This window comes from Hirundo rustica, chromosome 6, assembly GCF_015227805.2.
Source record: "Hirundo rustica isolate bHirRus1 chromosome 6, bHirRus1.pri.v3, whole genome shotgun sequence".
Classification (NCBI taxonomy): domain Eukaryota; kingdom Metazoa; phylum Chordata; class Aves; order Passeriformes; family Hirundinidae; genus Hirundo; species Hirundo rustica.
The window spans coordinates 21,966,675-21,988,669 of record NC_053455.1 but is presented as its reverse complement, the minus strand read 5'-3'; the positions used below and the strand labels follow the sequence as shown (position 1 = coordinate 21,988,669).

Genomic DNA, 21,995 nt, shown 5'->3' with positions numbered 1-21,995 from the left:
TAGTGGGAGACACTCCTTCCCCATCTGTCACTCTTTCCTTTCAGAAATATCCTAGTTCCTGCTCCTTTCTGGCAGGTTCCTGTTGGGTGGGTTCTCTAGTCGTTGCTCCTGTCTCTGGTATGAGGTAGTTTGACTGGGGATTAGGGCAAGGATAAAGTTAGCACTCCCCCAGCTGAGGGCAGTGTGGTCCCAAGCAGTGTCTTTCCTGTGTTGATGGGGTGCTTGTGTAGTGCGGCTGCCCAGGTGCTGCTCTGTGTCCAGGCTGTCATTGCCTGGGGGGTGATGGGCTGGTCTAAGGCGTGTGCCTAGCCTTGGGGGTGAGTGTCTCTCTTGGTCTCTTGACTTACCTTCACATCTAACAGTTGCTGAAACTTTTGCAGAGGAGTAGAAATGGTTGAAGCTGAGCAGTCTCAGATGTTATCAAATGAGGGATCCCAAGAAATCCTGACTGCAGGTATCCAAATCTGCATACATACTTACGCCATTGCTGGTGTGTTTGCTGTGCTCTGGGGAAGGCTGAGGCAAAACAAGCTCCATAGGGAGAACACATCAGTGATTGAAAGTTCTGCTTACAATGCTTGCTTTGTTCAAGGATGGGAGAAAGGGCTGGGGAGAGTTCAGATGTCAAGGCTTCTCTGCTGAAGCCAAATCATGTAAAGGGCTTAAACAGATGGAGAGATAGTCATTTGGAAGGATGTAATTTTGGCTCTGCTTTGTGGAAATGCAGGTAATGGGAAGTAGTTTCTAATTGCTTGATTACCCAGCAACTCCAAGGAGACCATCCTTTTCATCCACAGTTAATTGCAGCTTTTACAGGTTGTTCAAGCACTATTTTGCCATTTGCAAGAAACCTCCTGCAGCCATACAGTAAAGGAGCTTGTTGATTGAGCAGGGCAGGATACATCAATGGTTTGACTGTGATTTATAAACAAAGCACATGTTGTAGAGGAACCTCCTGTGCTGTGATTTGTGAAGGAGGATGCATTTCCACAGTGATGTTTGGGGGATTCAGCCTTGGATTCCTGCTGTTGTACCTGGCACAGCCCAGTGCTGTGCAAGTAAGAAACAGATACTCCTTGTCAGAGAACTCATTGTCCTTGCAGCAAAACCATGGCTAAGAAGAATACTGCCCTTTGTCAAATGTAAGTGGTAGAGACTAGACAATATAGAATTTTTGTCAAGTGTCTAAAGGGGAAAATGATGCCTAAAGATTTTTAGCTTTTTATATATTTTTCATAGATTTCTAGTCTTGTAGATTGCTAATACATGACTGTGGCTCCTAGTACTTTTCCTACCCTTTCTCCCTACATTTTAGAACAATAAGCTAACCTTCTAACACATTCCCAAAATACTTTTAGTCTTACTTAAGAAGAGGACCACCAACAACGATGTTTTGTTTTGCAACCAGAATCTTAGGAGACACAACCAGAAGTGGGATAGAGAAGCCCCTCTGTATCCAATAGGACCAATTCCAATGGGGCAGTACCCAGTGAAAAATTACCTTACCAACTGCTCTTCTAATTGTGGTTGCTTGGGGCTGTTGACTGACGCAGCATGGCTTTGCTGAACACCCAGGTCTCCTGTAGCTTGTGAACCTGGTTCTGTCCTAAAACACCATCTCCAGCAATGCTGTGCTGGGGTGGTCCGTGAAGTCCATCACTGTGCATCACTAACGGACTCAGGGCAACGAGATCTAGGTCAGCAAGAGCCTCTTTTGCCTGCTATGGGTGTTGTTGGTCACAGGAAATCTCCTCATTCTGCATTAACCCCCATTACCCACCAACGTGGAAGCTGAGCTGTGGTGGCCATTACTCTGGCAGTATTAGGAGCTGGAAAGTGGGATGGGAAGATATGGCCCTTCTCCCACCACTCTGAGACTCTCACAGTACACTTGGCAGAGCTTCCAAACAGACGTCAATAAAAACCACATTTTTATTAAAACTGTAATGACGAATAAAAAACCTTCACGTTTCTTTCAATAACTTGGGAAATAAAAAAGAGATTTTTATCAATTATGAAAAGGATTTTGGCCATAAAAAGGTAATTTAAAGAGTCTGAGATGGATGGCGAATAGCATTAATGTCACCCAGAACAAATGGTCCTGCATTACTTAACTGAAAGGCACAAGTGGCTGCCTGTGCAGGTCCCGCTGCTGCTGCAGCCTCTGCTGTGCTTGTCCTGCCTTGTATCTGGTAAGAGACCCCAGTCACTGGCAGATCCCAGTGTGGCTGCCTCTGCACCAAGCCCTTGTGTGGGCAGCAGCTGTCCAGAACTGCTGCTCCAAGGGCGGATGGGGAGAGCAGAGAGCTTTATGTGGCTCAGGTAGTGAACATTGCTTTGTTTTTTGTGTCCCTGTTCACTCTGTACGCAAGCTCCAGTGTTACTGACCCTTACTGTCGTGCCAAGGGCAGCCTTGTGTCCTTACTGCCAAGGGAGCTTTTGCATAGGGTACTGCCTATTTCCATGGTTTTCTCTCCACTCAGAGCTCCTGGGAGAGTTTGGCTGGGTTCTGCTCTGCAGCCTCTCCCTGGGTACTCTAGGCCCCATAGTCTAGGAGAGGGAAGGTTTTGAGTATAGATTAGAGAATAATCTCCTTTGACTTCTTTCAAAATAGTAAGATTTTCAATATAGGAAGTTGGACAGTAGATTTTCTGAAGGATTGTTTGCAAGGCCTTTTGTAAGGAAGAGAAAAACTTCAGATCAGAAAGTGCAATGGGGAATAGCCTGGTAAGGAATAGTTCTGAACTGGATGCTTAGTGATGTTTTTTGCCTTCAATTTACAAATTCTTTAGGTGCCTGGGGTATATGACATACCTGCATGGAATTTGTTAGCTCAGTGTCTGTGCAGATGGTAAGCTGTGTTCAGTAGAGTTTCCTCAGAGTTTTGATTACACCAGGAGTGTTACTCTGAGGAAAATACAGTATGGCTGATAGTAAACAGGACACCTGTGTCAGGCTGTATCCAGTGTCCACATCCTGCAGAGGTGGTGGATGTGCTGTACAGCAATACTCAAGCCATTGACAGAAAACACTTCTCAGCACGTAACCCTTCCAATTCCAATTATTGGAAATTGCATTCTGCAGCTGGGATTAATAGTCTATATTCTTGCATATGGAGACTTTCTTTTTTCAGATGTGTATTTCCTTTGCTCAGCAATCTCCAGGCATTTCTGACACAGCGGGATCTGTGTAGGGGCAGAAACACTGAGCTGCTATGTTGAGGGACTGGCGTCTATTTCAAAACCCACTGATACCCTCTGAAATGTTCTTGATGCTCTGATCTTGACACAGGCTGGGTTTGCTATGTCTGATTTTTCTCTGAGGGAGTGAAGAATCCCATCATGTGCCTGCTCACTGATCTTTTAATGTCCTACTTGATGCTGCCTAGTTATTATCTCCTAATTTCTTTCAGAATTTTACATCTCTATAGTTACTTGGCTCTTGACCCATGAGAAACATGAAAACATGATGCAGTGAGTCAGGCAACTTACGGCAATAAGTTATTTGCAGATGAAACAAATCATGCAAGATGAAATAAGAAGATGAAATAAGACGTTACAGGGCCTGACCTTGACATATCTGTATTTTTCTAATTCACAGAATAGTCACATAGAATTTTTATGAATTTATAAGATACATGGTGATCTAATATGTTTTGTTTTATGTCACTTCTGGGATCTGTCTGACAGGCAGTTCTTGATTCTGTGGAAGGATGCTGAGCCATAAAAACCATTTCAACTCTGCCTGCAAGTTTTCTTCCCTGTGAAAAAATTGCTAGGAGCACTGGAAATTCTCCTTGTGAGAAGCCACACACTCAACATGCTTTTATGTTTTGAAGATTCAGGCAAAAATTGGGATCTAAGATGTCTAAACTTTCTTTGCACCATTAGTGAGCAGTGTGTTTGTTCCTTATAGGCAGACCAGCCTGAGGAAGTTCTCTTGTTATATTTGTGAACATTAGGCATGTTTTGCACTTAATTTCTGTAAGCTTTGCAGTATTTAGTTTTATAGGATGTATAGTTCAGAGCTAAAGCTCTGAAGCTGTTTGTGACTATTGAAGAAGTAAACTCCCATGACCTGTTGCTTGTGCCAGGAGAGCTCAGCTGAAGCAAAACTACAAGTTTCTCCCTTATAAAGCTCACTGCATCTCAAATTGGCAAGTTCTTGGAAAAGGCTCTTCAGCACTAATCTTTCCAAATTTCAAATTATTTGTAGAAAATTTACATTAGTTAGCTCATTTTGGGTAATGAATGAAACTGAGGTGGTATCAGTTGTGTGTAGAGAACAAAGCTAATTTTCTCAAGCACCTTATTGGATGTAGCTGATTGGTTCAGGTCTATTAACTGCTATTCCCATTTATCAAGAAGGGCTAGAAGGAGGCTAGAGCAATTAAAATTACCAGGGCTTGTTAAGAGGGGTTATAGTAAAGAAGTCTCTCCATGTAACTTTTCCTGCCTTGCCCTTTGTGAACTGCTAATGTTTTTGCCTTGGCTACCAGGGAAACTCATAAGCCAATGCCTCTTCTCCTGGTCCATCTTTCGTCCTTTGGACCATAACCCAATCTATTCCTCTTCTATTTTTTTTTCCCCTTTTTGTTTGAAAGAGGCATGAGTCTGGTTCTCAATGGGATAACCTGGCCAAGGCCTTTGCCAGTCCCTTGCAGTCATTGAAACTAGGTCAGGAATTACAGATTGGCCGCTCAAGATAAACATTTCAGACAGTGGGTGGTTCTCAGCGAGTAGGCAGGAAGGAATGAAAAAGGTATGGAGCACAGTGGTTCTGTGTCCTTATCTCTCTAATGACTACACATAGCACACTGATTACAAGGTGTTGGACTGAGAGTCTCCAATGACTTAGTATCTTGTACCTGATGAGGGAGAAAGTGCAGCCTGACCCCTCTGGAATACTCTCTCCTGGCTTTGCTCTCCACAGGACATGTCTGAAGTGGATCTTGGTACTTGGCCCCTCTTTGGTGAGGTGTATCCTAGGTTGTAATGAGGTGCTTTGGTGCTTTTAGAGATGGTTACAATAGATGGAATCCACCAAACTGTTTATCTTCATCCACAGAAGCCCAAATATTTTGAACTACAGGAAACATAGCTACATACCAGTTAGTATTTAGAGGGTTCCTGTCCTGCTCCTATTCCAGAGACTGCCTTTGTTGCTCCATTTTTGAGCAGCATCAACCTGAGGGAAGGAAGAAAGGCAGTTGGATTCTGGCTTTAGAACATGGGTTGCTAGATTACTTGGAAATGCATGTGAATTAATCAAAATTACCCCCCTAACTGTTTCTGTAGCCCACTTTTGTCCTGGTAACAGTCTCCAGCAGTACATGCTGGGGATGCCAGAGGAGAACTTACATTCAAGCTGTTTCTTACTGTACCCTGGACTGTCAGCCCTTCCCTTTGCAGTACTTGTCACCCTGCAGTGGCAGCAGCAATGCTAGGCCTGTAAGTGTAGTTGATTTATGTTAACTGTTGAAACAATAATGTTTAATCTGTAAAGTGCTAATCTATTTTTTATGTTGATTATGAATAGGCCAGCTGTGCCTACTTTCCTATTCATAGAGTTTAGTGAACAAGCCATTTCACAGGCTGGGTTTGGAGGGTAATTTACATGAGAGCAGATACTGCTTTAAGGAAAGTAAATCAGCTGGGTTATACCAGTGAAGCAGGGATTTGGCAGCCCTGCACTAAGATCTGGGGACAAGGGAAAAAAACATGGGAGGAAGAAGAAAAAGACAGACAATAAAGGAACTGTAGAAGGAGCAGACAGGTCAGAGCAGACATGTGAAAAGCAGGGGAAATATGATCAGGAAAAGGAAAGTTGGTATTCAGTGGAGAGATTGACAAGAAGGAAACAGGACAGGACGTGGCTGGTTTAGCATAGGACTTTTCTCTTTGCATCAGTGCAGAGAGCTCAGGGCTATATGGTTTGTATGACTAGTCATTAGCGGGGACCTAATGCATGGTGCCAGTGACGCTAATGGCAAAGTCAGTTGTGGATTTAATTTGTCATGCAGTTGTCTCTCCTGAAGGACTTTAATTGATCTCTGTACATTTTTTTTTCCAAGAGTTGGCTGCAAAGGATACAAACTCCAGGGCCCCATCGAGACCTCTTTGTAAGTTATTCTGCCTCACCTTCTGCTTAGTCCCTGCACCTTGATCTTTGTGGTGTGGACTGCTGAATAGCTGTGTCTTTCACATTGATTTATCTGCCATGTGTGCTGGTGTTTCACTATCCCATCAAGGCACAGTTAACACCAGTAACTGGCTTATGGGCTTTACATCTCCGGCAGAGCTTTACTACCTTTTAAGCATAATTCTTCTAAAGTAGTGACCTTATTATATCCCGTTCTTGATACCAGTTCAGTTCAGGCAGGGCTGCCCACATCTGCCAGACTGCATGTACTTCCAGGTCCACCTCAGACCTCTACTCCTACTTCCCTGTTCTATTAATCTGGGGCAGTGTTACGCTTCAGTAAGACTTCAGGCCTGCTTGTACCTATGTAATTATAACCAAAAGCAGAGGAAAGGATATAACTGGGCAGAGTCTGTCTGGAACTGGGCTTTGCCCTCTGCATGTCACCATTGTACCATGCCTCTGTCCACCCTGGTGACAGGCTGCTGGATTGTCCAGTGCTGTTTCTGTCATTCCTGCTCTTTGTCCCAAGTGATGAAGATCATCAGAGGGCTGGAACACCTCTCCTGCGAACACAGGGTGAGAGAGTTGAGGTTGTTCAGCCTGGAGGAGGACAGGGGGAGACATCATAGCACCTTCTAGTACCTAAAGGGGGCCTACAAGGAGGCTGGAGAGGGACTTTTACAGTGGTAATGGTAGGACAAGGGGGAATGACTTCAAACTGAAAGATAGTAGGTTTAGGTTAGATACTAGGAAAAAATTTGGATTTTTCTGATTTCTATGAAGGTGGTGAGGTACTGAAACAGACTGCTCAGAGAAATTGTGTCTGCCCCATTCCTATAAGTGTTTAAAGCCAGGCTGGATGGGGGCTTTGAGCAACCTGGTTCAGTGGAAGATGTCACTGCCCATGGCAGGGAGTTTGGAACTAACTGATCTTTAAGGTCCCTTCCAACCCAACCCATTCTATGATACCATAAAACAAAATGCAGTACCGTCCTGCACACACACTGCAGGAACCCTCCACTCCTCCTGCACACCCTGCCTCTGCACACACACAAGCACCTGATCCTGATCCTATTCTTCATTTGCCTCTCTGTGGACAGATTTTGTCTACCATTCCCCATGCAAGCTGTGTATACAGATGCCCTGCTCCATGCTTCCTTTTTAACTCTGCGCTCAAGCCTTGGCACAGCTTCACTTCCTGACCAAATCCTTGCACCTGACCTCTCCCAAACATCCCCTCATAACACTCTGTATAGTCACATAAAACTGCCTACACACATTCCCCACCCCTCAACCCCCTGCCTTGTCTTATACGTTTCTTGGAGCCCCCAGGCTTTCAAAACTGAATCAGAGGCATTTAGGATGAGGCACAGGTGATGTGTGTTCCTGGAGATCCCCATAAATCCTCAGGCTCTGGAAACTGGTTATTTCTCACAGGACTGTTGCTGTTGTGCAGGCTTACTGCTGACAGGGCCTTTGGAGCATCTCTGCAGTCCTCTCTGAGCCTCCTCCTGCCAGGCTGTGACTAACATGGAGCTTGTTTGTGTTGGCTCCTTAACCCTTTCCTCCACAGGTTTCAGCCAGTGCTTGGTGGGGGTATGTTTATATCTGAAGTCAAAATGGTCTTGGAAGTTCATTTGCTTCTGGGTGTTTTCTTAAATCTAACCTTGCTTATGTGTCAACTGGCATTTTCGTGTGAGGCTTCATTTTGGAACAGGTAAGAAATTTTTTACATTGAGAACTACCAATGGCAACAAATTCCCCAGGGATGTGGTAGAGACCTCATTACTGGAGATTTTCAAGATGTTACAATCTCTTCTAGGCTTCCTTTCCCATGAAAAGTTAAACCAGACCATCTTTTGAGGTCTCTTCCAACCAGAGCTGTTCTATGATTTGATGACTCTACAAACATTCTGTCTTTGCACCAGGCTGCTGGCATCTGTAGGGGATGATATGTCCTTTGGGAATATGTCTTCAGGCATTCAGTCTAGGGGTTCTGTGTGTTGGAGACCTCCACATATCTTACTACATGTGTGGCTCAAGAGAAATGGAACTTAGAGGGGATGGGGGACAATTGGCTTGTTTTCACCTGTCATTTGTCATTTCACCAGGCACTTGATGTCTAGAACTAGATTTGGACCTTGAAATGAGGTCAGTGTTGATGACAAGGTCAAAGCTACAGGCACACTTGACAAAGTTGGTGACATTCTCTGTTGTGATGAGAAAGGAGATAGAAGGGATGGTTTGACTGAGAAGATAGGATCTGTGCTTTAGCTTTGTTGAACAGAGATACGACTGTCTGAAAAAAGATGACTGAGAAACAGGCTGAAATTGTAGTTTGGCTAGAAGCAGGCTGATGTACAGTACAGAGTACAGAACTACAAGTCAGCAGAAAGGAAGTGGGAATTTTATGTGAGCTATTATCCAGATGCAGTGGTGGGGGTAGAGGTTGTGAGCAGAGCTTTGTGTAACATCTCCAGAAAGCTGGGAAAGGGATAAACCAGCTGCTCAGATATACTGAGAGAGCCATTAAAAGAGCAGGAGGCTGAGGAGACTTTTCCCTTCCTTAGGAGCTACTGGGATGTTCCTGCTATGTTAGCACTTTTAGCTCTATTGATTAGGAGCTGAAGAGCTGCAAAGAACACAGAAAGCCTTGAAGATCTTAATAGAAAGGGGCCACTACTGCTCTACCTCAGCCATGGAATAAGAATCCCTTTGGCAAGATGCAGCAAAAAGTTGTCTTCTGCTGTGCTTCCACTGTGCACCAGTGTAATAAGTGAGACCCTCCTTTGTTAGCAGTGAGGGGAAAGAGAAAGAATGCTTTCAGTTAAAATACAAAAGATGTCTGGGAGTGGAGTCGTTGTATGCTGTTGAAGGACTGTGATTCCAGTCTGTCTGAACAACTGACAAGTATGGCTCCATTCTCACGGACAGGAGAGATGCAGAGAAGTAGTATTTCCCCAAAAAGTCAGAGAGAAAAGAGTGGATTTAATGAGCATTGCTCAACTGGGAGGAAGATAAAAGAACAAATTAAACAAAGCATTTGTATGTGCAAGGGAAGAGCATGGAAGCATCTGCCCCATAGCCTGCACTGTTGGAGTGAGTAAGTAGCTCATAAGTCACTATTTTTTTTTTTCAGCAGGATGGAATGGAAACAAACAGGATTATAAATGTATATGCACACCTTGGCTTTACTTTGCTTTGGTCTGTGCATTTTGCATAAGCTATAAGATTAAGCTTACATCATGCAAAATAGAATGCACAATAATATTGTTTACTGTGCATATAAGAAAGATTGTTGTTTTACATCTTGCCTTTCCACACAAGCATAGTTTTTGGTGGACTCCTGCTTGACCATTAGGATGAGGTCTCCAGCCTCCACTGGCTGCTGTTGGAGGCCAGACACAGGCAGGCTGGAGTGTGGAAATGGTTTAGGGTATCAGGAAGATGACTAGCTACACAAGATGGTATATTCTGAGATGGAAAGAAGTGGGATGCTGAACAGGTCACAGGTCATTGTGCTAATTAACTGCATCTGGAGACAGAAAATAAGAATTTTCTCAATGTCCACATCAGTGTTAGAGGGACTGTTAATCCCTTTGTTATCACTTGGGGATTTTGAGGAGATAGTTGATTCAGTCATGCAAGGTTCTTCCACCTTCCATCTTCTCCACAGGGAAGTGAACTGGATTTGCAGTTTAAAATTCCGATGTAGCTTCCAACAGCAAAACCTTTCCCTTGGTAATGGACATTTTTGAGAAATACAATTTCTTGGAATGTAATTCTGCAGAGGAGACTATAGACATGGGAGAAAGCCACGTGTATGGAGTACTTTGACCAGGAATAATGTTCACACTGACATGGATTGGATTGGATTGGATTGGATTAGATTAGATTAGATTAGATTAGATTAGATTAGATTAGATTAGAAACTTGTTTGGAGACATCCCAGCTTTGCTGTTTCCTTTCTCTGGTTTCAACTATATGCTTGTGCTACCAAAGATGTCGTGCTAGCCCTGCAGATGATGTTTGGACTCTGCTTTCTTACAATTTAGCTTGATATCTGCCTTACATCAGAAGTATATTGTGCTGTTTCTCTGCTTTTGGAGTGTTTTGTGAAACCAGCACCTGGACATTTGATTGAAGCAACATTTAAGGGGTGAGTGAATCAACATTATGACAAATGAAACTAAACACGGAAGAGGCTGTGGTGAAATGCTGTTGGAAAACCTGTAGAACTCCCAACTGTTGAAAGCGTCTCTGGGTGCTGAGCTAATCTATTAATTTTAGCATCCTGTGTCTCAAGAAGGTAGTAGGACATCCAGAAGCTTAATCAGTGAAAAACATTTATCTCCTTGTGCCAGTCAGGAGGATGTTCCTGAGCCAATTGTGTTTCAGTCTGGCCATGATAATCCTTGCTTTTGTTAGGCTGAATATTGTTTGTTTGTGAGAGCCATGGGTAAGTGGCTCACCTTTTAGAGAGATGGGAGATGAGGTCCACCTCACACACAGAGGCTCAGGAGACATACATCTGCTCTGTCTGCTCATTGCTCTTACTGCCTGTTGTAGCTGTCACCACTGAGATCCAGGTTTCGATCTGGGATGAGTGATAGTCTCAGACAGTTCTGCCTTGTCTTAAGAATCTGACTTACTCAGGAAAATAAATGAAGCTACCTTGAGTGAGTCTGAGCGTAGATTATTATGCAGGAGTCATCAGGGATGGAATAAAAGGTGCTTTTCCTCAAGGTATAGCTCTGTAATAATTAAAGGTACTCTAGCAAATAAAGCAGACTGATACTGTTGCTGCACAGCTCAATGAATATAGTAGTGGCTCTGTGTAGGCTTTTCCACTGCTTGTCTAACCAAAAGAGACTACACTGCTTGTCCTCATAAAAAAAGAGACTTCAACTGCTTGTCTAATTGAAAGAGACTACAGATTGCAGGTGAGCAGAACAGGAAGCAGCCAGGATCCTAGGTATCAGACAATGAGTGAGTGAGCAAATGCTGGTCTCTGGCTGAGTGGGATCAAGGACTCTTCCTTTAGCAAAGTTAATTTTCTGTAACACTAATAGCTTTGTAACTGAGAAATGCTGTTGATAGGATCCCAGAGAAGATTCTCAGGGTTTTAGCAGGTAGTGGGCTGCAGAGGTCCAAACTGGTATGAGGTAGAAATAACAGGAAAAAGTGAACTCCACACTCCATCTGAGTCACAGCCCTTTCCCAGAAGAAATGCTGATGGCTGATGGACAGCCCTGATTTTGTGCTCTTGTGAAACGTTAGCAGTGATTAATGAAGTTAGCGGTGATTGGCATGCCAGGAGCAAATGTGTAACATTGGCACGTGAAGGGACAAATTTGTGGTTGTGTGTAATAACTGCTGTATATGTATTATACAGATAGGTTTTTAAAAGCAAAGCTAAAAATTTGGTCCTTATAAATTAGACAAGGGCAGATTTCTAGCTGTGTTGACAGCCCTTATTCTGCTCACTGAAGCATCAGCGCTGTGACATGGTGTGGCCCAGCATTACATGGGATATCAAGGAGAAACAATGTTAGACTTCAGCTCTTCCAAATTCTAGAAAGGCACCTTATTGCATATCTTCCCCTGAAAAGAACCACCTTACTTTTCTGTTCTGTGCACTGAAAGATGCAGGGATTTTCTGTAATAAGCCATAGGTGATTGTTTCAGTGCGTGAGAACACACACATACCTTTACCTGCTTTCATTTGGATGCAGCATATACCTCTCTAGACAATATGCGCATGTATGTGTAAATGTAATATGAACACCAGCAAATCCATTGAAAACAAAACCACTGTTCTGTGTACATCTACAATATTATTAAAAATACTGAATTAATAAATACATGCTCTTGACAGATGAATTTAGGAACCATCAATTAAGCTTGGCATTCATTAGGTGGGGAGAAGTCCAATCAGATTTCACTGACTCAACAAAGCCGCCTATAAATTGTGGGCTTTTTTGTTCTGACATTTGATGAATTATTCTTCATAATCCACTGTCTACTGCGATAAATCTAACCTTTCAGTTTTTGCTGTCTTAATAATTCTCAGAGCAACACTGTGACATTTTGTTTTTGTAGAGGGGATAGAAAGGCTGGGACAATGGAAAAAACCCTCACTTGCTGTCTGGGAAGTATATTGCTCTACACCAAGGTAACATTTTTCTCACACTTAGAACTCTGGTCTTGCAGACTTGCAGGGATCAGTGAGACCTTGGCAGCATGAGCCGTTATGTGTATCTTGCTGAAAAGATGACCAGCCTAGGATGAGGTTCACATTCCTTAAACCAGGAAGGGCATTCAGATTTCTGAGAGCAATAGCGTGCTAGTGTTGATAAAGTGAATTCTAAAAGTCCTGATGCCTTCTGTTGTTAGTGATCCTGCATCTCACTGCTCCCTAAGTTTGTCTTGAACAAACCATTGACACATGGCCGCCACTGATCACAGTGGCAGAACGGAGCCACCACATCTCATGTAGAACAATGTTAGGTGGTGTTGGGCTGGGGAAGGGCTCCGTGACTTAGGCTTCTGCTCCAGAGTACTGTGCTAGCAGCCTTTCTGGAGAGGGAAGAGAACATACCTCTCTGTGAAGCGGGCAAGTTGAAACCAGGCAGTAATACTCCATCATTTGCTGCAGCACATGGATATAAAAAGGTTGGGATTAAGAAGCAATATGTTTCAAAAGAAATTAGCTAGCAAGACATGCACATTTAACTTTTATGGTTTAGAGATTAAGATATCAGGCTGCAACTTGGGATATCTGGGTTAAATCCCAGCTCTGTCAAAGACTTCTCAGAACATGCTAGGCAGGTCGTGTAAGGTAATACTTTCAGAAAGGACTCAGGATTTGGGAGCTTAAATCCAATTGATTTCCAGTATCTTCCTAAGTGTTTAAGGAGAGGATTCCCAAAACCTACTGAGACATCCTGATGCCAAACATTGTGGCATCGGGTAGTATGTGCTGCATGCCTTGGGAAGAGCAGCTGTGCTTTGGGGAAGCACTTCAGCATGTGAGGAAGCCTGACATCTGGGAACTCCTGGAAAGCATGAGTTTGTGCAGGGCCCATGGTGGCTGTGCTTCTCATACCATGGCACTCTGGGCTTAATGTGGTCTCTTGGTGCAACCTCAGCATGAATACGTGCTAGTAAGAGTCTAAGGAGATAAATCCTGTTAGAGCTTTTTTATCAGTCCCTTGAGGTGTGAGTATTAATACCAACAATAATGTATATTGTGCATATTTAAAATAAAATGAGCTTCATTCTTTAGAATTAAACAGTCAGGGCTGTGTTTCCAGCAAGTACAGTGCACATTCATATGCTAGAGGAGCATGTGCCCAATGGGGGCCTGGCTGTACAGAAGGAGCAAGGGAAATCACTGTGTGCAGGGCCACCACTCACCTGTATGGCTGTAAACCTGCAGCTGACTGTCCTGTTCCTTTGAAAGAGCAGCCATAGTGTTCCTTCTAAACCTTTATTAAAGCTGTTGGGAAACTATGCTTGTTTCATCTCCTACCAGGATTACAGATGGTAATAGCGAGTTTGATGAGGCCATTTGAGACCAGCTAGAGCCTGGAAAAAACTTGAGAGTTCCTTAAGTCAGGTGGGCTCCAAGACTGTCCCAGACCTTTGCTTGCTGAGTATCCATCCTGGAAATGACAGTTTTTGTTAAGGGTGCTTGTGAGCACTAAGACCCTGCAGCCTGTTCCAAGAACCCCTGCTTGCATTAAATGGGTGCAGCCACCATCCCTTGGAAAGACCCCACTCCCCAAGCAGGCAGTGTGGGAACCAGGCTCATTTCTTCTCTGCTTCCATGTCATACCACCTCTTGCTCACTTTTGCCTGTCTGGGACACACAGCCTGCAGCAGAGGCATTAGCTACCTCCATCGAGCTAAGAAAAGACAATTCCATAATGAATGAGGGTCATTTGCTAAGTGGGGGGTCCTGGAGCCCAGCCATAATTGTACTTCTGCTTTATCTCAGCCTCACACCTGCTCATGTAATGGCTCAGCTGTGATCTGTTCCCTCCCCCTGTGCATGCTCTGCCCTTCTCCCCCTGGGGTATCCATCAGTTCTCTGGCCCTGTTGCAGTCCTTTGCCTTGCTGTCCTTGTCTGCAGCCTGTGAACGTGCACAAATTTGCCCTGGAATTGCGGGAGGACCACTGGGCTGGCTCTGCCAGACATGACTGCTGACCTGACTTCCATGTGCTAAGTAGCAAGATTTTAAATGAAACTCTTCTATCCAAAATAACTCCTAGATGCAGCTTTCTTCAATTATGTTTCTTTAGAAAACTTAGTCACACGATAATGAGATATATATTATTCCTGCCAGAAGGAACATGTGCAGCTCTTTTTTCCCCTGCATGCATTCAGTACTGGTGAAAATGGCTGGATTGACAGTGTAGGCAATTAAGAGGTTTTGAAATCCAGAGCAGATGGAATTTCATCCAATTTATATATGATCTTACTATAAATGTACCTTGCTGGATTCAAGCCAGTGAACTCCCAGATCAGTGTTTTAACCTTTGGGGAATGTTACCCAGCTTTTTGACAATTAGACTAGTAACCAGTTAGTAAAGGATACATTTCTCTGATACAAGGATGTGGGTAATGAGAGAGTTGAAGAAAGTCCCAGCTTGACCTCATGTGGCAAGTTCTCTGTTTGTATTTTTTTCTTCCTTATGGGATCTTACAGCCCAGCAGGCTCTTGGCCACCTTAAATCTTTACCCTTAACAGATCCTCTCTTCAAGCAGTACGTACACTTCACATAAAGGTAAAAGTCCCTGTGTCTTGAACACATTTTCTCTTGAGACACAAATGTCAATAGGTTTGAATTATGGACCTGCTGTAATTAAAAACCACATAACTAGTTGTTTTTAAATGCAGTTGTTTTACTTAATTGATTTTGCCGCCAGGACCGAAGAGAATTAATTAAATAAATAAAAATGCACCTTCCTAGTGAATTACTAGAGGCAGCTGAGTCTGTGTTGGTATCTAATTACTGCAAATGCTCCAGTTTGTTGTTAACAATAATTTTCTGTGGAAGGGGCTGGTAGAAAAGGGGTAGGGTGGTGTGGGAGGGGGCTCATTCCTTGGCAGCTGCAGGAGGGAACAGCCTGCTCCTTGTAGGATTTTTCTTCCTTTTCAGCAAAAAGAGTATTCGTTTAAGGCTTTGCATGAAGGCTTGGCTTAGAAGGTCTTTATTCATATTTAATTGCTAGGTTGCTGCAGCTCCCCTCTTTAATTACCTTTTAAAAAGCAGGTTATAAAAATGCACTGACATTCTTTCTTTTTTGTTACTGCATAAATTACAGGCTTCTCAACTGCTCACTTGAAATCAGTTGAGCCCGTGAGAAGGGTAGGACAGGTTCCCTTTGCTGACTTCTGGAAACCTCAGAGTTTATGTTCATCTTGCCCTACAGAGCAGGACAAAAATCCTCAACTAGCATTACATGAACTGTGCCTGAAGCCACGTATCTGTGTTGGCCCTTCCTGTGAGCTGACTGGATATGTGGAGGGGCCTGGCTCATCAGCTAGGCTGAAATCGCACTGCCATGGTTGTAGTGTTTGCAGAGCCTGCGCTGCCTGGTGCTGTCACGAGGGTCTCTAGCAGGGTGCTGTGTTATGCAGGGCAGATGGGCCTTTGCCTCACCCACATCTACCTTGGATTTTGCTTCCTGGCCTTGCTCCTGGTAAATCCATTTCATCTGCAAATTTCCTTGTAGTCTAGTCCTGAATTTCTCAGCCAGAGCTTGTTAATAATGTCCTCTCCTGCTCACCAAATGCTTTGCTGTCCCTGATTGGTGCTTTTTCTGAGTTGAGAGCACTGGTTACATTTACAGAAGGTGTGATGTACAAAGTCCATCGCATTAAACATGTTTTCAGGCCAAGCTGTCAAGGCTGAAGCAGCAATTTTTGACCCCCTGCCCTGAATGCAGCCCTTAACCACTGCCCCCAGTCATGTGCTGGCTTTCACCAAGTAAGCTAGCTGCTGCTGTAATGCGCAGGAATACACACTGTCAGGTTTCAGGGGTGATAGTGGGTGGTATTAAATATCTGCAAAAGAAATATGTGCAAAGGAACAGCTGTTGGCGTCTGCACCCAGGATGCTGAACATAATCACTCCAAACAATTTTCAGGACAGCCTGAAGACGTCTCTCACATACTGCCTGGCCACTTCAAGTCCAAGATGAAACATGCTGCTGTCACAGGTTTCCATAAGCAGAGCACCTCCAAGGCACTTGCATGTTCAGCAGGCTTCTCTCAGAGGTCAAACAATGACAAGGCTAAGAGAGGGAACAGAAGAAAGATGAAAGGGCTGAGTCTGCCCAGCTTTGGCACATGAACTCTCTGGCCTGTGGGCAGGGCTTTCCTGAGAATAACCTCTGTTACCCCAAGCTGATGCTTCTTTCTCTTCTCTTGGCAGATAGAAGAGCTCTTTGTGAGTTTTGAGGACACTCCTTTGGGAGCAGCATCACTAGCCCAGGTACACAAAGCAGTGCTGCAGGATGGGAGAACGGTGGCAGTGAAAATCCAGCACCCCAAGGTCCAAGCTCAGAGCTCCAAGGATATTTTGCTCATGGAGGTAAAACTACCTGTTGACTTCAACTTACAGAGCAATCGCCATTGAAACTTATGGGGACCACATTCACCCATAGTATAAGCAGGTATAACAACACCAACCTGTGGCTTTGAAACCACCACAGAGATCAATGCTGTCTTGCAGGATTAATACAGAAAATTGGTGAGGATTGCAGTGCTGGTGATTGTGTGGACGGAGAGACTGAACAACAGGGTAAGAGGGAAGGAGGGCAGAAGGAGAAGACAGGTAAAGATGAATGACATCATAGTAAGTCTATATAAGATTTAAGAAATAGAGAGTGACTCCTAAAGTCTCTTTTCACCCTGTGTGCCCATTAACTTGTCTCAGTTCTTTTGTAGTGAGGGCTGTGTGGCCAAGGAAAATCATTATCCATGATTAGCATGTTTTTTTCGATTAAATTCTAGTGTGGATTCAACAGTGGATGAGGTTGCTATGATTCAATTTTGTTTCTTGATCAGCTCCTTAATGGTGAGCTCATTCGTGGTAGAAACAAAAACAGTGACATACGGAGAGGGTCACCTAACAGGGGCAAAAACACAAATGAGAGATTCAGCTAGGAAAAAAGTTTCAATGCCTAGCTTCTGTTCCTCTCCTGAGTGGTGGGTACCACTCTTATTTCCCAGTGCAGTGCTGTAGCTTTTCCCAAACTTCTAAGTCTAGCCATGTAAAGGAGGAAATGGAGAAAAATTGCAGCACTGTACTGCATTGCAACAGACAAAAATGCCAATGATATGGTATAGAACAGGAAATGGACCCAGGGCTGAGGTGGAGGAGACGGGAAGGATTAGGTCTGTAAGTGATAGCACTAAAGCTCTTTGCTCTCCTAATAAAGTGCGCATATATACATACATACATACATACATACATACATACATACATATATGTCTGTATATACAGTAAGTACACATTAATTGGCAGACAGGTAGGTAGATCCATGGTACTAAAGAGGGGAAGCTTAAGCTGAGGAGTTCTGATGAGTGTTTGGAGGGTATTGCTGATGCAGTAACACAGTTCTCCATCACAGAAGATCAGAAATCAAAGGTTCTGACAGCAACCTCTCAGAGTACCACGTAACTAAAACTTCTTTAGGTAGTTAAAACCCCACCCTACTTTGAGCAATTCTGGCTAGTCTGCATAGAGGCACAGCTGGTTCCAGTTGCGGCATATTAGTTTGCAACTGAGTATTTAATTTGAACTCATAATGAAAGAAATTTTTGGGTTACAAAGAGATGTCCAAATAAGACAGGATCTGTCTGTTTCAGTGCTGGTTTGACAACACAGAATTGTTTGAACTGGCTTTTGGTCCAGCTGTAGATTTGAATTTGATTCAGATCTTCTCCATGACTCACTGCAGTGGTCTGCCCAGTGAATTTGTTTCTCTGAGTCATCACGTGCACAGCATTTCTCAAGGGGGTTATGACATCCTTCACGCCCTCCCAAAACAAGGTGGCAGAAAAAGGGCAGTCGAGGGTTAAGGATGAGCAGGTAATGAAAGAGTATTGGATCAGGGCAATAAGAAGATTCTGTGTGAATGACTCAAAACCTGTGTTTACCTTGGGACTTTTGCTCTTCTAATAGTGGATATCGTAGAAACTTAGCTCCTCACGCCATGTTGCTGTGATTGCTGCTTATACTAGTAAGAGACATTTAAACAAATAATTTTAGAATAATTCCTGTCTTTTTTGGCTTTAAACTATTCCTCCTGGGAAACTTGAAACAAAGGCAGTTTATTTTCTTCTGGTAGTTTAGTACTGTCCTTGTACAGACAGTCTAGTTTACCATCCGCATGTTGTATATACACAAGTATTGGGAAAGTAGCTCAGAAGGTGACACATGCAGTTTTGTTTTTAAAAGGTCTCTCTTGTGGAGTGTTGGCTTACCTGCATCATTCTATCCTTCTGTGAGACTGTTTTTATTTAGACTTTATAGAAAGCCATATCACATGTGCTAATGTTCTGGTCCTTTAAGAATCAGACAGACATTGCAGGTAGGTAAAGAGGTTAATTTAAATATTGATGGAGATGGTCTTATTTAGAGGCTGATCTGAAGGAATCTGAACAAGAAAAGGTAGCTGAAAAATTCCTAAATTCACTTGAGGTTTCACAGCATCAATGCTGACTCTTTAAAAATCAGTACAGCATCTGATAAACCCAGAGAGAGATACCTCACTGCTCTCTATATATCAATAATTATTTCAAGACAATATGTTAGACAGATGTCAGAAAAGGGTTAGGTAAAATACTTGTTAGGATGTCCCTGCTGGTGGTCAAGTTGGCAAATTGATTGAAAAGAGAATTTGAAGAAAGTGAAAAACATGCATTAATCTTCTCATGTCAGGTACCAATAAAATAATCTTGGAGACCCTATGAAGTATATGTTCATGTTCATGAAGATCGCTGGTTACATTTCATTTAGGTGACATAAATTTGAAAGGATTTATGCCTCTAGATATAACAGTAAAAAATACAATTCAATAGTGTCTGGAACCTGGTGATTACATTTTTAAAGGAACATTGAGTTTGCAACTGACATTTAGATAAGAGAAGTTGAGATGGGGTGGAGAACAAATGTTGTCACACAACTGAACAGGAGTAGTGATGGTTCATAAATTTATTTTTGTCATACATTTCAATGATAGCAGCTTCCTGTGTGTACTTTAAATGTTCCTCCTGCAGTGCAGGAGTTCCCACCTCAATGGTGGAGACTGAGAAAGGGAAACTGCATTAACACACACTTAAAAAGCCTGTTTCTGTTTCCAGATAAATGTGCAGAATAGGTGAAATAAAGACAGTAATGTGCATTCTATTTTTATGGTTTTTTTTACTTGTTTTATGACTTAGTTAAAAACAGGCAAACAAATTAATTTCCTTAAGGTGTGGTCCAAATTGTCAGCTTGTGTAAATTTGCGGCTCTGGTGGAGACACTGTCCCTTTGTTTGAACAGAAAGCATACTTGGCTGCTGTGCAGCTTTCATTATGCCATCCAATTGTGTAATGTTGATTCACTCACCCCTTGAATGTTGCTTCAGTCAAATGTTTCAAGGAACCTTTTGGCTGGGCTTTTCAAGGTGCTGTATTGCTGAATATCTAATCCCTTTAAGAAGAATGGCATTCCATGTGGTGGATATATGATGCTTGAGAAATATCTCCCCAGCCTTGTAAGGATGTCTTTGCCTCATGCTGAAGAGCCACTTGCCCTCTGACTCCCACCAGAAGCGCTATTTCAAGATCTGTAGCCTACTAACTGTATCCAAACGCCACTGTCTTCTTCGAACTGCCCAGAGGATTTTCTGTCCTCAGCAGTGGAAGAAGTAACATAGAGGTAACATAACAAAGATCTTACTTCCTCGTCTGCATTATCTGAGAGCTGTTCAAATGAAGCCAAAGAATGACTTGTAGAATTATAGGACTCAGAAGATAATTGCTCCAGGGCAACACCCTTGGTGAGATGTGGCCATGTGGTCTCTTCTCCAGCGCTTTGTTCTCTTACTTCTAGGCAGCAGCCAGCTGGCCTCCCTTTGATGTGTGTGCCATCATTTAACTCCTAGATGTGCCTTCCTCTGTGGGAGTATAGGCCAGAATTTGTGTTACATGACCAAGGCATGACACTGTGTTGTGTTGTGATACTGCAGGAACCCTAAAAGCACTTTGGTTTTTTATCTGTAAGTTATATGGAATGATCTTATCAAAACAGCACTGGGTGTAGCTGTGTGACTTTGGAGCAAGGATGCAACTGATTGTTTCCTTGTTCTCAGGTTCTCCTCTTGGTTGTGAAGCAGATTTTTCCAGATTTTGAGTTCATGTGGCTCGTGGAAGAAGCTAAGAAGAATCTGCCCTTAGAGCTGGATTTCCTCAATGAAGGCAGGAATGCTGAGAAGGTTGCTCATATGCTCAAAAACTTTGATTTCCTGAAGGTGAGGAAACACATATTTCTGTCTATGTATGTGCATTAATAGTCACCCTTATTGTGTCTTATGCCCCTCATTCACCAAATGGAGGAACCATAAGGAGGGAGAATGGAGTTCAACCCCTCTGTGTTGTTCATCCTAGATGGCCCTGCTGATACAGACCAGACAATGCTCTGAGACGTGCTTCTTTCTGCTTGTTTGTTTCCTGCTGAAGGCGCTCTATTTGGTCAGGAGTGGTGGCTTGTGACTAGCAGTCTTTGGAGCCTGCTACTCATTTTCCCAAGTTTTTTTTTTCTGAATTTCATTTTCATTTTCTTTCTGAAGTTGTTCAGAGACTGTGGATTTGCCATTCTTTGGTGAGCCATCTGATGGTACCTTTCCTTGGGCTCTATCTCAACTGAGGGCAAGAAATGGACGTAGAAGGGAAAAGCTAGACTGAAACTGATGATGTCAAGTAGTATTGAGGACGCCTTGTATCTCAGGAAGAAGCATATTCACATGAGTCTTTCCTACTGCAAAAGAGCACATTCTCACTCTAGAACTGGGCATTTATCCTTCATATACATCTATGGCTAATGCATTCATGTTACCTTCATAGAGAAACCAAATTGCACCCATGTGCGGTCTTCCTCACTGATACTTTTTCCTCACCTCCCCTGCCACACACTTAGGTCACTGACAAATGTCTCAAGTACAAACAGACATGTACACATCTCATTCTTGGAAAGACATAAGGTCGCATCTTCAGAATCACACGTTCAGGAATCTTTTGCTGCCACACAAGAGACACAAGCCTGAGTGTGTGCTTTCTGGAAATACACACAATGCCATGGTTACAGTCACTGATGTGACTGTGCTCATGGCACATACAAAACAGCAGTAAAAAATGCACTCTGCTGTAGACCTTCCTGCATACACAATTCTAAATGAGCTTGTCAGCTCCAGTTTATGCAGAAGTCCCAAGATAGAAGTGACAGGTGTCTGAAATAAGGTGAGTTTTTGTTAAGCTTTACCAGGCTGATCTATCCATTTTTCCTTGCTTCTTCCATGTAAGGGCTGTAATTCCATGTTGCCTAATGTCAGCTTTGGAGCAGTCTTTTTGGAGCTCAGTGGCAGCAGTGGCCTTCTCAGAGGCACAGATAGCTAAAAGCCACCACATGGAAGCCAGAGGCCAATGGTTTTGTTGAGTGGGCGTTGATCAGAAGTGATGCACCTTAGAGAGTGTATCCGTGTATCCTTTGCAACTGCAAGTAGCATGCTGTGAAGTAAATCCCCATGGAGATGGCCAATCACCTCCTTGCTGGGGTAAGGAGCTATCAT

General features: G+C 43.2%; 1 protein-coding gene across 9 annotated transcripts in view; it reads left to right on the top strand.

The window, feature by feature from the left end:
• Positions 1-21,995, top strand: part of ADCK1 (aarF domain containing kinase 1) — a 74,936-nt gene that overhangs the window by 34,759 nt on the left and 18,182 nt on the right. For 7 of the 9 annotated variants that reach the window (XM_040067158.2, XM_040067159.2, XM_040067157.2 and 4 more), the window contains 3 exons: positions 6,074-6,121; positions 16,592-16,750; positions 20,523-20,681. In XM_040067158.2, coding sequence (XP_039923092.1) covers positions 6,074-6,121; positions 16,592-16,750; positions 20,523-20,681 — 366 coding nt within the window. The remainder of the gene's footprint in view (positions 1-6,073; positions 6,122-16,591; positions 16,751-20,522; positions 20,682-21,995) is intronic. The other 2 variants (XM_058420953.1, XM_040067162.2) reach the window with 1 other exon arrangement.